The 14,454-nt window shown below is 49.8% G+C and overlaps 1 protein-coding gene and 1 pseudogene across 1 annotated transcript; one reads left to right on the top strand and one right to left on the bottom strand.

Annotated features, from left to right (window-relative positions):
* Window positions 1-8,336: 8,336 nt before the first annotated feature.
* LOC102190670 (melanoma-associated antigen 10-like) lies at window positions 8,337-10,910 on the bottom strand. Its single transcript, XM_018044480.1, has 3 exons — window positions 10,869-10,910; window positions 10,028-10,120; window positions 8,337-9,678 (listed from the first exon to the last, which is right to left on the bottom strand). The coding sequence occupies exon 3, from the start codon at window positions 9,656-9,658 to the stop codon at window positions 8,873-8,875; it is 786 nt and encodes a 261-aa protein (XP_017899969.1). The 5' UTR covers window positions 9,659-9,678; window positions 10,028-10,120; window positions 10,869-10,910; the 3' UTR covers window positions 8,337-8,872.
* Window positions 10,911-13,454: 2,544 nt separating this feature from the next.
* LOC102190944 lies at window positions 13,455-14,239 on the top strand (annotated as a pseudogene).
* Window positions 14,240-14,454: the final 215 nt, after the last annotated feature.

The raw sequence follows: 14,454 nt of genomic DNA, 5'->3' as shown, positions 1-14,454 counted from the left end.
ACCTTATTTTACATGCTAAGTCACTTCAGTGTGTCAGACTCTTTGCGACCCTATGGACTGTAGTCTTCCAGGCTCCTCTGTCCATGGGATTCTCCAGGCAAGAATACTGGAGTGGGTTGCCATTTCCTTCTCCAGGAGATCTTCCCAACCCAGGGATCAAATCTGCATCTCTATGTCTCTGGCATTGGCAGGCAGGTTCATTTCCACTGGCGCCACCTAGGAAGCTTTTATTTTATGGATGGTAGAGAATTAAGCAGCAGAGTGACATGATCACACTGGCTCTCTCATCTTCCTCATGTGCCTTTTGGATGGATTTGGATCTGTTTTCTTATATACTATCTCACTGGCTACGAGAAAGGCTTAAATGTTCTCAGTTTGTGATGTACTTATGATGCTCAAAGAAGGCACCATTTAACTGCATCTAAGAACATCTTTACTCATTTGAGATCAGTTGTTCAATAAGACACACTTCAGTCACCTGTGTTCTCTTTATTCTTTCGATCACTCCATCAGTGACTGCTGACATCATGCCCAAACCAGGAAAGCATGATCCTGATGAGGACTGCACCAGCTGCATCCTCATTGTGTATTATGGACTCTCTAACCTGTGGTCATGTGCACCATTGCATTTGCATCTGAATTTTGGTCTTAGGCCTACTTTTGTGCTCAGGTATCTATCACCTTACTGACTTGACCTCTCTGTTGCTGCTGCTGCTAAGTCACTTCAGTCATGTCCGACTCTGTGTGACCCCATGGACTGCAGCCCACCAGGCTCCCCTGCCCATGGGATTTTCCAGGCAAGAGTACTGGAGTGGGGTGCCATTGAAGGGTGGATTTGCTAACCAAACGCAGTCTCAGGTCCTTTTGATTAAGCAAAAGTGAAACAATTACTAAATACTCGTTTCATACGCTCACTTTTGTGTAACAGTGACAGGAAGGCCAGGCCTGGAATTTGGACTGTGCGGGCACTTGTTTCTTGTGTACTGACATTTGATGCATACACTATCAGGGACGGGCCAGAACGTTTATCCTGCTAGAAGAGTCAAAGGTCTCCGTGTCATGAATGTGCCAGAGGATATTTTAGGAAAGGACTGGGTTTTATACTTCCGGAAGTCATCAGAATATTGTACTCCTCCAAACCTAAATAGCCTTCCTATTGTGCCTGATTGGTCATTTCCTCCTATAAATGCCACTTCGGTTCTCCCAGCACTTGGAGGACAAGGGCTCAGCTTGTCATTCTGTGAGGAGCTCTTTCTTGCCATCATTTTGTTCTTTCACAGCAGCGATCAGATTTTCATGGAAAAAAAAAAAAAGGAAATTTTTAAAGCTACCCATGGGCTAAAATAGTTCTGTCTCTGTTGGTATGTCAGTGTCAGGCGCCTCTGCTACAGATGTTTGCAGAGATATACTTGTGTCACTGCTCCTGTTTGTGTTTATGGTCATGTTGGCCTGTTAAATGCATTGATGCTGCTGCTAAGTCACTTCAGTAATGTCAGACTCTGTGCGGCCCTATAGATGGAAGCCCACCAGGCTCCCCCGTCCCTGGGATTCTCCAGGCAAGAACACCAGAGTGGGTTGCCATTTCCTTCTCCAATGCATGAAAGTGGAAAGTGAAAGTGAAGTCGCTCAGTTGTTTCTGACTCTTAGCGACCCCGTGGACTGCAGCCCACCAGGCTCCTCTGTCCATGGGATTTTCCAGGCAAGAGTACTAGAGTGGGGTGCCATCGCCTTCTCCAGTTAAATGTATTGGAGGTCAAATAAAGTTGATCCAACCAGATTGCAGGAGCCGCGAGTAAGACATTATTTAGCGAACACTTTCTGATCTCCCACTGAGTGCCAAGGCCCATGGTGGACACCAGGACCACAGAGCATGACAGTAACCCTTACCCAGTGGAGCTCACAATCTTGGTAGCTTAGTTGCTGTTCACTTTTGACAATTTTTCAGAGTTCTGATAAAGCTGGTTGTGACAATTTCTGCTTGAGCTTTTTGATATTTCTGAGGGTCTAAAGATTTTCTTTTTAGAAAATTTCAAAATGTGACATCCATTTTCTAATAGTTGTAGTACTATAAAGATTACACATTTCATCAGGGGTGAGTTGAGTAGTTTCTGGATTTTGAGTAATTTTAAAATTCCACTTAAGTTCTTGAATTTATGTACAGTACATAGATTTTTTTCTTAGTGTTTCCTTTTTATCCTTCCAACATCTTTAGTGTAGGACTTGTAGGATTGTAGTGATAGTCAGTCTTTCATTTCTGATATTAGTCATTTGTCTTCTCTTTTTTGATTTTGTATATCTGGCTAGAGTTTTATCAATTTTGTTGATCTTTTCAATGAACCAGTTCTTTTTTTCCTATGATTTTTTTTTCTTTACTTTTGATTTCAATTTTTTTCTCTTCTGTTTTTGGTGTGTTTGTTTGCAGATTGCTCTGGGTATAGTTTTCCTTCTTTTTCTAACTTAACGTGGAAGCATAGATTATTGATTGAGATCTTTCTTCTTTCTTAATCTAAACATTAAATGCTGTCATTTTCCCTCTTAACACTGATTTAGATGCATCCCATAAATTCCAATACATTGCCCTTTCATTTTAATTCATTCCAGTGCAGTTTCTACTTCCTTGAGAATCTCTCTTTTACCTGTGGATGGTTGTTTAATTTCCAAGTGTTTTGAGATTTTTCTTCTCCTTCCATATTGTTTGATTTCTAGTTTGATTCTTTTCTTGTCAGAGAACATACTCCGCATCATTTAAATTTTTTTAGTTTGTTTTGAGGATATAGGATTCTATCTTGGTGAATGTTTCACATGTGCTTGAAACCAATGTGCGTTTTGCTGTGGTTGATGCAGTGATATTTAGATCCCTAGTGCTTGTGAATCACGCGGGGCCCAGCCTGCCCCTTGGGCACTGGTTCAGTTCTCCATGCTTTTGATATTCTGTCTCTGGTGAGATTCCTGCATTACAGCTCAGGCGGAACTCAGGAGTTCTGCAACTCACTGGGATCCCTTGCTCACATTTGCTCTTCCCCACTATCTGCCCTCACTCTGGCTACCAGGAGACTCTCCTTCTGGTCCTCTCACACAGAGTGGCGGGTGTTTAGTTTCCTCACTCTGTTGTGTACTTCCCTTGAATGGATTCGCCTAGATGACCAAGTAGTTAGATAATACAATAACAGCACAACAGTGTGGGATCTTACTTCCCTAACCAGGGATCAAATCCATGCTCCTTGCATTGCAAGTGCAGAGTCTTAGCTACTGGACCACCGGGAAGTCCCACTTTGTCCTTTTCAGATTCCACGTGTAAATGATAACAAACCGTACTTATCTTTTTCTGTCTCACTTATTTTACTTAGCATAATGCCCTCAAGCTCCTTCCAAGTTGTTGCAAATGGCAGGATTTCCTTCTCTCACATGGCTGTATACTGAATATGTTGCATCTTCTTTATCCATTCATCCACTGACGACGCTTAGGTTGTATCCATATTTTGGCTACTGTGAACAATGTTGCAATAAATGTAGGAATGCAGATATCTTTTCAGTACCCTATTTTCATTTCCTTTTGACTATACACTCAAAAGTGGAATTGCTGGATCATATGGTAGCTTCCTTGATTGTGTTCTTTGATGCACAGACATTTTTTTTTTTAATGAGGTCCAATTTATCCACATTTTTCTTTTTTTGGCCTGTGTTTTTGGTGTCATACCCATGAAATCATTACCATTTAAAATATTTCTAGATATATAAATAAACACAGGATAAGAAGTACACATATAATTCTTTGCCCTGTCAACCAACAGGTGCCCAGAAGCAATACCCTTCAGTACCAATGAACACACTTAGTGCACAGATCTAGTTTTGTCAATACCATTCGACAATAAAAGGATCAAGGGCTCCATGGAAAAATTTATGATTCTAGAATTGGGACAGGAAATATGGAAAATGAGCCTGGAACATCTTGTATGGTGTGAAAATTTAAAAAAAAAGTGCTCAAAAAACTTTCAAAAGAGGAAGCAACATTTCCAGGGGTATGACAAAGGTGTATACAAAGGGATATGACAGGAAGAGCTCCCAATGGCCAATCCGAGAACAATTGGAAAATAAAAATATATAAAGTTGTACTGGATTTTAACCCAAAGTGTAATAAAGATACCATGATTCCATACTGAGAAACAAAAATAATTTCTTAATTACACAAACAAGGATAGAGAAGTGTTTCACACAGAAAAATTCCAGTTTATGCAGACACTCCCACTTGTAGAAAGTAGAGCATAACTCCCCACCCCTGAAGCATGGACTGCACATCGTGACTTTCTTCCAAAGAGGACAGGGTGGAAAGGGGACATAAAACAATCACTTTATCACATACACCTGACAAGCACTACCTCAGCCACATGATCAATGAGGGCATCATCAGTGATCAATTGTGCTAATAATATATACACTTGACACAATGTGATGAGAATAGGATTTTACATCTGTAAAATTCCTCCCCCAAACGTAATCCAGACTAGTCATGAGTAAAATATCAGACAAATACCAGTCAAGGGACATGGTACAAAACATCTACCAAGTACTCCTCCAAACTGCCAAGATCATCCAAAACAAAGAAATGTTAAAGCTAAGGGGAATCCAAGGAGACATTACAACTAAATGTTAGGGTAGTTTCTTTGCCAGGATCTGGGAACGGGTAAGACCTATAGAAATCTGAGTAAAGCATGGGCTTTAGTTGATAACAAATAATGCATCAATACTTCGTCATTAATTGTATTAAATGTATCATATTACCGTATGATAATACGGATATTAGGAATAGGGGAGACTGGGTATGGAGCGTGAGAGATTTCTGCTATTTTCACAGTTTTTTTTTTTTTTCAAATCTTAAAGGTTTACAAGGGTTAAACGGGTTATAAAGGAAAAGGTGAAAATAAAGTTTGTTTTCAAAATGAAAAAGGCAAGGAAATTTTGGGCAAAACATGCTGAGTACGTTAAAAAAGGAAATAGAAAGGAAACCAAACACAAGCACAGAAACTAAGTGTGAAACAACACTTGTTAAATTAGCTTCGACTTTCCCTCTCCCTTAACCTCCAATCCCATATAATATACTAACCTGGGCTCTTCCACACAGAAACATCTCTGGATCCACTTTTTGTCAAGTCCCACAAATGCTGCCCTGATCCAACCTCATAGATGTTTTGCCTGGATATGGCAAAAGCCACCAACCGAGGCCAGGTATAGACCTGGAACCCTGTACTTGCTCAAAAACCACTTTAAGACGTCTGCCAGTATTATTTGCCACAGAAGTCTGTCAAGATCCAGGCAGAGGTAAGTGTCTTGCCAAGGATACAAGGGTCCAGAGCAAACCTTTAGTCGTGCGTACATGTGAGTGCTCAGTCGATCAGTCGTGTCTGACCCTTTGTGACACCGTGGATTGTGGCACACCCCCCCTACCCCAGCTCCTCTGTCCATGGGATTTCCCAGGTAAGAACAGTGGAGTGGGATGCCTTTTCCTCCTCTAGAGTATCTTCCCACCCAGGGATCGAACTTGCATCTCCCACATTGCAGGCAGATTCTTTAACACTGAGCCTCCAGGGAAGCCATAAGGAAACACAGGGACTTCTCAGAGGAACAGAACATTCACTGAGACTCCTTAAGCCAGGGGAGGTGCCTGTCCAATCTGTGATGCCCTGGGCAAGATTAGCTGGGGAACAGGGTGGTGTGTGTCCACACAGAGACTGCTGCAAAAGATGCTGGATCCTGAAATGACCTCCAGATTAGTCGGTGGGGGTAGGGGGCAGTTTGGGCCTCCTAGCAATCAAAGCCCTGAGGTTCTTATGTACCCAGAGCAAGAACCCATCCACACCTAGCAGTCATATCCAATAAGGTGCATGAGGAGTACCTGTTATGAGAGCTGTCACATATACATCCTGGAGTGCCCTCTGAGGCTGTGGTCCCAGCCTTGGCCCCACAGCACAGATGTCCTCATGGAGGCCAGGGTGGCAGCTCATCTGCAGAGGCATCTGCTCCCCACTCCCTCTCCTGGCCAGCCCTGGGCAGGTCTGATGAGATCTCCAGGGGCTTGCTGCTTCCATGTCTTTGGGGCTGTTGACCCTTTTTGCAGCCTGTACCCCTGGGACCCCAGATTCCTCTCCTGCCTGGCTCCTTTCTGAATCCTCGTTGGAGTCTGGGGCCTCTGGTGCCTGGGTGAGCGTCCTCCCAGGCATCTTCTAGAGCTTGTCCTCTGCTTGAAGAGCCTGCCTGGGGACACCAAAGTCCTAGCTGGCTCTGCGGGTGGCTGACCAGACACCCCTCTGCCTCTCACACTCAGGCTCAAAAGCCAGGACTTCATAGTCACATTCAAAAGATCCTGAGTTTACTCCAACATGTTCCACAGGGATTCCACAGGGAATGGTCTGATACACCTCAGGATCTTAGAGATGTGCCACGCACTTCCACGGCAATGATTACTACTGACCCACCATGAGGAGACTTGCCCAGGGGCTGCATCAAGTCCTGCTGGCTCCACCTGAAGTACCGTGGAAGGGGATGCTGCTCTGGGATTTCCAAATAAAGTTACGCACACGAGGTCATCAGGACCAGGGCCTAATCCACTGCCAGTGCATGGGGCAGGGTAGGGGGGCAGGCAGGACAAAACCCAAGGCCAGGTTCCGGGGAGAGGGGACACTGTGGGCAGCAGGGGTAGGGGGCCTCGGGGCTGGGACCCATGAGGATGCCCCCAACCCCAACAGGGGCCTTTGGCAGCTGGCTGCTGCCCTCCTGATGGAGACTGAGCAACAGCCCCGAGGGGGCTGACAGTGCAGCTCATGGGGGGCAGGGGCAGGCTGTGGGTCTCTGGGGGAGGTGGGTGGGATTCCTGAAGCTAGCTCCCTGTGGGGCAGCCTCTCTCAAGGGTCAGAGCCGCAGGACTTTAGTCTCTGGGAGAGGAACCACACTCAGAGTGGTCTATGTCTCTGTGTTGTCCTGACTTGAGGATCAACCCCCAGGGGCCTGTGTCCCTTCAAAACAAATGATCCTGACAAAAATGCTTCTGCTGAAAATTCACTGGCCCGGGTCATCACATGACCCTTCCTAAGTGAAGAGGTCTGGCAGGGTCGTGTCCCCATGTGTGCAGGGAGAGAGAAAAAAAAAGAGGTGACTGAACACCTGACATCTCTCCAATTGCACATTGCCTAGCAGATGCTCAACAAAGAGCACCGGTTAAAAATCTCCTTTGTTTGGGGGAGGAGAGTCTGAGCAGGTCACATGGGTCTTGAAATTCTCCACCTTTTCCAAGAGTCCACTGACTATCTGGCAGCTGCCACATATGTGGGCAGAATCACATCTCCTGTTCCTGTTGTTCTCTGGCACTCAGCACAGAGCTGCCCCCTCAGCCCCCTGCACCCATCTGCACCCCCCACTGCAGTGACCTCACCACCTCCTTAGGCCCAGAAGTCGCTCCTGCCTTTTGATGCCAGGCACAGCCTTAACCTGTGTCTCTGCTGCCTCCACACTTCTCAACCTGCCTGAACCCGGGGACGCTGGCGGATGTTGCATCTTTCCTGGCTACTACTTATTTCTCATGTTATTCGGATTTCAGACTCTGTCCCTCTCTCCTCTGGAAACTGTTTTGTTTTCAAGACGTCTCAGAGAACTGGCAGCTTAATTGGAAATGGAATAGAAAACCACTCAGAACTGCTGTTCTGTGTTTTCCTCCTGGAGAATATATTATTCAATTTCAGTGTTTGTGTGTGTTTCACGGTAGAGAGCAGTGTCTCCAGCTGGGCACAGCTCACTCAAATATCCCAAGATTTTAGTCACACAGCAGGTCCTGTCCACTTTTGTAGCTTCTCTCCACTCGTTTCATCCAAATGAAATCTAGACCATGCTCACAAGTAAAAATAATAAAGACTAGATAACTAAATAAACTGTTATTTCAATGTACTTGGTAATCAGCTTCCCAGGGCAGAGACAGGAGGGCCAGCACAGGGAATACTGGGCCATACATAAAAGAGCAAGATTCACATTTCTCTAGGATTCCTAGCAGATGGTGGGTGGAAAACACCTATTTCATCTCTGTGGTCAACAGCTATGGGACAAGAGCCAGGACCCCTTCTTCCTGTCCTAGAAAGAGATGTCTCTGGGGAAAAGGACACCTCACAGCAATGATCCATTTCAGAGATTCCCCTCACCCCCAAGACAGACCTCATGTGACTGCAGCTCTAGACCATCGCTGAAAGCGTGGGGGTGTCCTGCTTCTCCTAGTGTCTCCACTGCTAACAGCCTTTCACGGAGCAGAGAATCTGTACAGTCTTTGGAATAAATGAGCCAGTGAGCAGGGTCTCAGATTGTCTGCTGCTTTCTTTAACAACCAAGGAAAATTCAATAAACAGATAATTTAGTTATTGTGAATGACATACAAGAAGGACATAAGCATGAATTCACTATAATTACTTTTATTATCTAATTCTTCTCCTTCATTCAATACTATTGCTACATAAGTTCAAGTTTTCAAAAAAGTTCTAATTACTATTCCATTGTATTCTGTTCAGGATCACAAAACATAATGGAAGACTTCCCAATCTCTTTTACAAAACAGCAAAACTCTTGTTTTTGACCTGAGTAACCAAAAATACCCTGGGATCAATATCATTCACAAAGCTAAGATACTGACGTTTCTTTAGCCTTCTCTGAAACCAAACTTTGAAAAATTTCTAAAGAAAACAGAGATGAATCCCCATGTCATCAAGAGAACATGAACCAAAAGATGCTACACACTGGTTCTCCCAACTGGCCTGGGCCCTCACTTCTGAGTGAAGGCTGACTACTCCCTCTTCAATCACAGAGGAAAGGATCAACCTGGCTGCTGCTCTCCTCAGGCCCCCTATTCCTCCTCCCTTGCAGCCTCTGCAGACAGGAGTGGGAAGGCCCTCAAAGCCCTTTGTCTGACCCTGAGCACAAATGCCATGATTTGCTCTTTGCTGGTCTCTGCATAGGCCCGGGGACCCCACAGGAACTCGTAGCGAGCAGGGTCACTGTCAGGCACCTGCTGGTACTCCAGGTACCTCTCCCACACCCACACTTGGGTCAGCAGCTCCCTGGGCTCCCCAAAGACACAGTGCTCGCTCCCAACATACACCCCCATCCTGCTGAGTGCTCCCCAGACTGCCTCCTCAGGGGCCGGGTCTCCACTACACATGATCACACTGAGGACCAGCACCAGGAGGCCGGCCTTGGGCAGGCCCTGCCCATCGCTCAGCATCTCATCACAGGTGAGGCCCAGAGTGGGGACCAAGACATAGATGTGCTCTGTAGGATCCACCTCCTTCACCTCCACACCAAAGGCCAGCTGCAGGTACTCTAAGGCTTGACTGAAGACCACCGGGAAGTGCTCCTGGTTATCCCTGAAGACATTATTCAGCATTTCTGCCAGGGAGGTCAGCTTCTTGGCTCGATACTTGAGGAGCAGGAACTTCATAAGGTTAGCCATCATCTCATTCAGAATTTCTCGGGGCAAGGGCTCCACAGGAGTGGAGCAGGATGCTGGGGGGTAGGAGGCCAAGTCAGATGGGGCCTCCCCCACCTCAGCCGCCAAGAGCTGCACCTCTACAGGGCCCTGGGCCTCTCCTGGCTCCTGAAGGTCTTCCTCGGGTTTGCTGAGTTCACTCATCTTGACCAGGAGCACAACGCCTGAGGTCGAACAAGACAGGGAAGTGAGGCAGAGGTACAGATGGGGACCAAGGGCCTCAGGGAGAGAGGAAGTGAGAGCGGCCTCGGCTAAGAAACGCATCCTGGATGGTATGACACAGGCCACTTACAGGTCTCCCCTTGAGGGGTGCTCTCAGACCTCACAGGAGCGCTCCTCCTGGGAGGCCAGTCCCCTGGCTACCCGAAAGAGGAAGTGAGGTGGCTCCCCAGGGTGCGGTCAGCACAGCCCAAGATTTCTGGGGCCAACAAAGTGGGAGGAATTGGGGCCTTCTGGGGCCCCCCTCTGTTGTGGGATAGGGAGCCTCTGGTTCACTTCAGGGCACCCTCTCACCTTGACTCCTGATACTGCCTGGATCTCCTCTGCTCTCTGAACTCAGAACACAGGCTTCAGACCTCTGGCTTCACCTCCTGGTTCCTGGAGCTCCTGTGAGAGAAATGGAGGTGACAGCTAAGGGCTGTACTGTGGCACAGCCCTGGGCCTTCTGTGCTGGTAGGAGGGGGTGGACTCTGTGAGTACACCCAGTTGTGTGGTGGGTCCCTTGCAGTGCTCACCTTTCCCCCAGCATGGTCTGGACCGTCCCCTTTGGAGGAGTACAAGGAAACTCAGAACAAGACACAAGCCTGAACAGAAAGCGCTGAGGGACCCCACATGCGGCCACACCTGCCCAGGGCTTCGCGCGGGTCCTAGGCTAGGGAGATGCTCGGTCCTCAGCTCCTCCTCACGTCCTGACTGGCCTCCCAGCACTGACCACAGGGGAGGGGATCTGCTCAGTCCAGCCTCTGCCAACCTGAAGCCTCCACCCGTAAAACCTCACCTCCTGAGGTCCCTAAGCCAGAGATCAAGAAACTGCTCACCCTGCTCACCCCACTCTGGGCCCTCCAAGACCCTCTTGCAAGGGTCAAGATCCCTCCCTGTTGGCGTCTAACCACTCAGTCCTTCCTCGCATGGAGCCTGGACTCCAGGCAGGACCGGTGATTGTCCCGTCCGCCATTTTGAGACCTCGCCGCTTTCACAAGGCCTCCAGTTCCTCTGAGACCCGCATGTTAGGAAGTCAGGCCGAGTGTGCTCTTCTCACCGCAAAGTCTCCCAGGGCCAACTACAGGGGTGGGGATCTGTGGGGTTCTGTCGGTCCTCACTCAGGGTCCCCGCAGTCCTCCTTCAGGCACCTCACCTTGCCTCCGCACAGGACCTGGATTCTCGCCTCTCCGCAACTGAAGCCCCGCCCCTTATACCAGGACCCCAGTCTCTTGAAGACCCGGATGTCAGGAAGTCAGCACATGCCTGTGGTGCTCATCCTGCCCCTACGGTTGCCCTGGACTGACAACAGAGACGGGCTTCTCTGAGGTCTCCTCTGATTAGGGATCCGGGGTCCTCTAGTCCTTCTTCAGGGTCCTCAGGGTCTTCAACCCCGCAGGACCTGGGAATCGGCACCCCCTGAGGCCCCGCCCCATATGCGAGGTCCCCAGTCAGAGACCCGGATGTCAGGAAGTGCGACCATGCGTTTTGGGCTCATCGTATCCCAGGGCTGCCAAGGACCAACAGCAGCTACAGGCTTTTCTGAGGTCTCCTCTGATTGGGGTCCAGGGTCCCCTCAGTCGTCCCTCAGGGTCCTCAAATTGAAACCCTGGAGGAGCTGGGCTTCTTCCCTCTGCTCACCTGAGGCTACACCCCCTTTCCCAGGTCCCCACTTTCTCTGAGACACAGATGTCAGGAAATGCAGCATGTGCTCATCCACCCTCTGTGCTCCCTGAGCCTTGATGTGAGGGTCCCGCCTCTGGTCAACACAAGGGGCATCCCCAGATCTGCCAGAGATAAGATGAGGTCTCTGAGGGAGGATATAAGGAACCCCACAGATCCCTGACCCTGCTGTCAGCCCTGGGCCACCCTGGTAGTAGGATGAGCACTTGGCAACCTGTTCTGACTTCCGCATCTGTGTCTCAGAGACATTAGGCAACTGTTAGAAGGGGCAGGGCCTCAGATGGGCAGTGGGAAAGATCTCAGTTCTTTTGAGAGTCAAGGTGAGGACTCTGAGGGAGGAATGAGGGGACCCTGGACCCCAGAGCAGAGTGGGCTCTGGGAGGACACAGGGCAGAAGAACACATGCTGCATTTCCTGACATCTGGGTCTCAGAGAGACTGGGGAACCTGGTACAGGGGTCTGACTTCCTAATATCCGGCTTTCAGACTGGTGTCCTAGTATGGAGAACGGACTTACTGACATCCAAATCTCAGAAAGACTGGGGTCCTGTAGGGGAGGAGAGAGGAAAGAATCTGAAGTCGTACCTGGAGATAAGGTGAGGTCCCTGAGGGAAGACTGAAGGGACCTCAAGTGAAGATTCTAGGGATTCCAACGTAAGACTGATGGAACCCCACAAATCCCTGTCCCTGCCATCGGCCCTGGGAGCCCTCGGGGTGAGAAGTGCACACTAGGTCTGTCCTGATTTCCTGACATCCAGTTCTGTGAGACTGGGGACCTGGTGTGAGGAGCAGGGACTACGGTGGGGAGAGGACAGAGCCTAGGTCCTACTGGAAGTCAAGGTGAGGACCCTGAGGGAGGACTGAGGGTAGCCAGATCTCAGAACAGAGGGAACCCTGGTAGGCCCTGGGCAGGACAACCTTGTGCCGCATTGCCTGACATCTCTGTCAGAGAGACCGGGGACCTGTTGAAAGCAGCAGAACCTCCAAATGGCAGACAGTACACTTCCAGGTCTTGTCTGGAGTCTAGGCTCCATGCAAGGAAGGACTGAGGTGGTTAGACCCCAACAGGGAGGGATCTTGGCCCTTACAAGAGGGTCTTGGAGGGCCCAGAGTGGGGTGAGCGGTTTCTTGACCTCTGGCTTAGGGACCTCAGGAGGTGGGGTTTTTCAGGCAGAGGGCAGAGAGGCTTCAGGTCAGCAGAGGCTGGACTCCCCAACCCCAATGGAAGACTGAGCAGACCCGCGCCCCTGTGGTCAGTGCTGGGAGGCCAGGCAGGACATGAGGAGGAGCAGAGGACTGAACATCTCCCCAGCCTAGAAGCTGCAGGAGACCCTGGGCAGGTGCTGCCACATGTGGGGCCCCTCAGCAGTTTCTGTTCAGTCTCAGGTCTTGTTCTGAGTTTCCCTGCAGGCCCCTAGAGGGGAGGGACCAGGTTGTGCCAGGGGAAAGGTGAGCACTACAAGGGAGCCCCGAGGAGACCTCCCACCACACAACTGAGGGGACCTCACAGAGTCCTCCCCTCATACCGTCAGAGAATGCTCAGGACTGGGCCACAGGATACCACCAAGGTGCCCCCTCCATTTCTCTCACAGGAGCTGCAGGAACCAGGAGGCAAAGGCAGACATCTGAGGCCCAGGTCCTGAGTTCAGAGAGCAGAGGAGGTCCAGGCAGTGCCGGGAGTCAAGGTGAGAAGGGTGCCCTGAGTGTACACCAAGGGCTCCCCATCCCAGAACAGAGGGGACCCCACAAGGGCCTACTCTTCTTACCTTGTCAGTCCCAGAAATCTCGGGCTGTGCTGACCACACCCTAGGGAGCCACCTCACTTCCTCCTTCAGGTAGCCAGGGGACTGGCCGCTCCAGAGGCATGCCCCTGTGAGGTCTGAGAGCACCTTTCAAGAGGAGACCTGCAAATGGCCTGTGGCTGCCCAGGCCTGTGGTTCTCAGGTGAGGCTGTTCACAGCCCCTCTATCCACCATCCGGGCCCATGGTCCTCATCTGTCCCCATTTGCTCCCATGCCTCACTCTGTGGTTTGATCGCAGGCATCACGCTTGTGGTCGAGATGATTGAGCTGAGCAAGCTCGAGGAAGACCTTCAGGACCCAGGCAAGGCCCAGGGCCCTGTGGAGGCACAGCTCTTTGGGGCTGAGGCGGGGGAGGCTGCATCCCCCTCAGCTTCCTCCCCCACAGTCTCCTGCTCCACCCTTGCAGAGGCCTTGCCCCAGGAAGCTCTGAATGAGATGGTGGCTAACCTGATGAAGTTCTTTCTCCACAAGTATCTGGCCAAACAGCTGACCTCCCAAGCGGAAATGCTGAAGGTCCTCAGGGATAACCAGGAGCACTTCTCAGTGGTCTTCACTCAAGCCTCACAGTGCCTACAGGTGGTCATTGGCATGGAGATGAAGGATTTGAACCCCAGGGAGCACATCTACATCATGGTCCCCACCCTGGGCCTCACCTGTGATGAGATGCTGAGCAGTGGGCAGAGCCTGCCCAAGGTCGGCTTCCTGGTGCTGGTCCTCAGCCTGATCATGCAGAATGAAGACCTGGCCCCTGAGGAGGCAGTCTTGGGAGCACTCAGCAGGATGGGGCGGTGTGTGTTGAGAGTGAGCACTGTGTCTTTGGGGAGCCCAGAGAGCTGCTGACACAAGTGTGGCTGTAAGAGGGATACCTGGAGTACCAGCAGGTGCCTGACAGCCACCCTGCTCACTATGAGTGCCTGTGGGGTCCCTAGGCCTATGTGGAGACCAGCAAGTGGCAAGTCATGGTGTTTGTGCTCAGGGTCAAACAGAGGGCTTTGAGGGCCTTCCCACTCCTGTCTGCAGAGGCTGCAAGGGAGGAGGAATAGGGGGCCTGAGCCAGAGCAGCAGCCAGGTTGATCATTCCCTCTGTGAGTGAAGAGGGAGTAGTCAGCCTTCTCAGAAGGCCCGGGCCAGTTGGGGGAACCAGTTCATACCATCTTTGGGCTTCTGTTCTCTATGATGACATGGAGCTTCATCTGTTTTCCTTAGAAATTTTTCAAGCTTTGATTGTTTTCACAAAAGGCTAAATAAACGTCAGTGT

This window comes from Capra hircus, unplaced genomic scaffold, assembly GCF_001704415.2.
Source record: "Capra hircus breed San Clemente unplaced genomic scaffold, ASM170441v1, whole genome shotgun sequence".
NCBI lineage: Eukaryota > Metazoa > Chordata > Mammalia > Artiodactyla > Bovidae > Capra > Capra hircus.
The sequence above is the reverse complement of the archived record's forward strand: the minus strand, read 5'-3'. Positions and strand labels throughout refer to the sequence as shown.

Coding starts and splice junctions, on each gene's coding strand:
- LOC102190670 (XM_018044480.1), bottom strand. CDS start 9,658: ATGAGTGAACTCAGCAAACCCGAGGAAGACCTTCAGGAGCCAGGAGAG.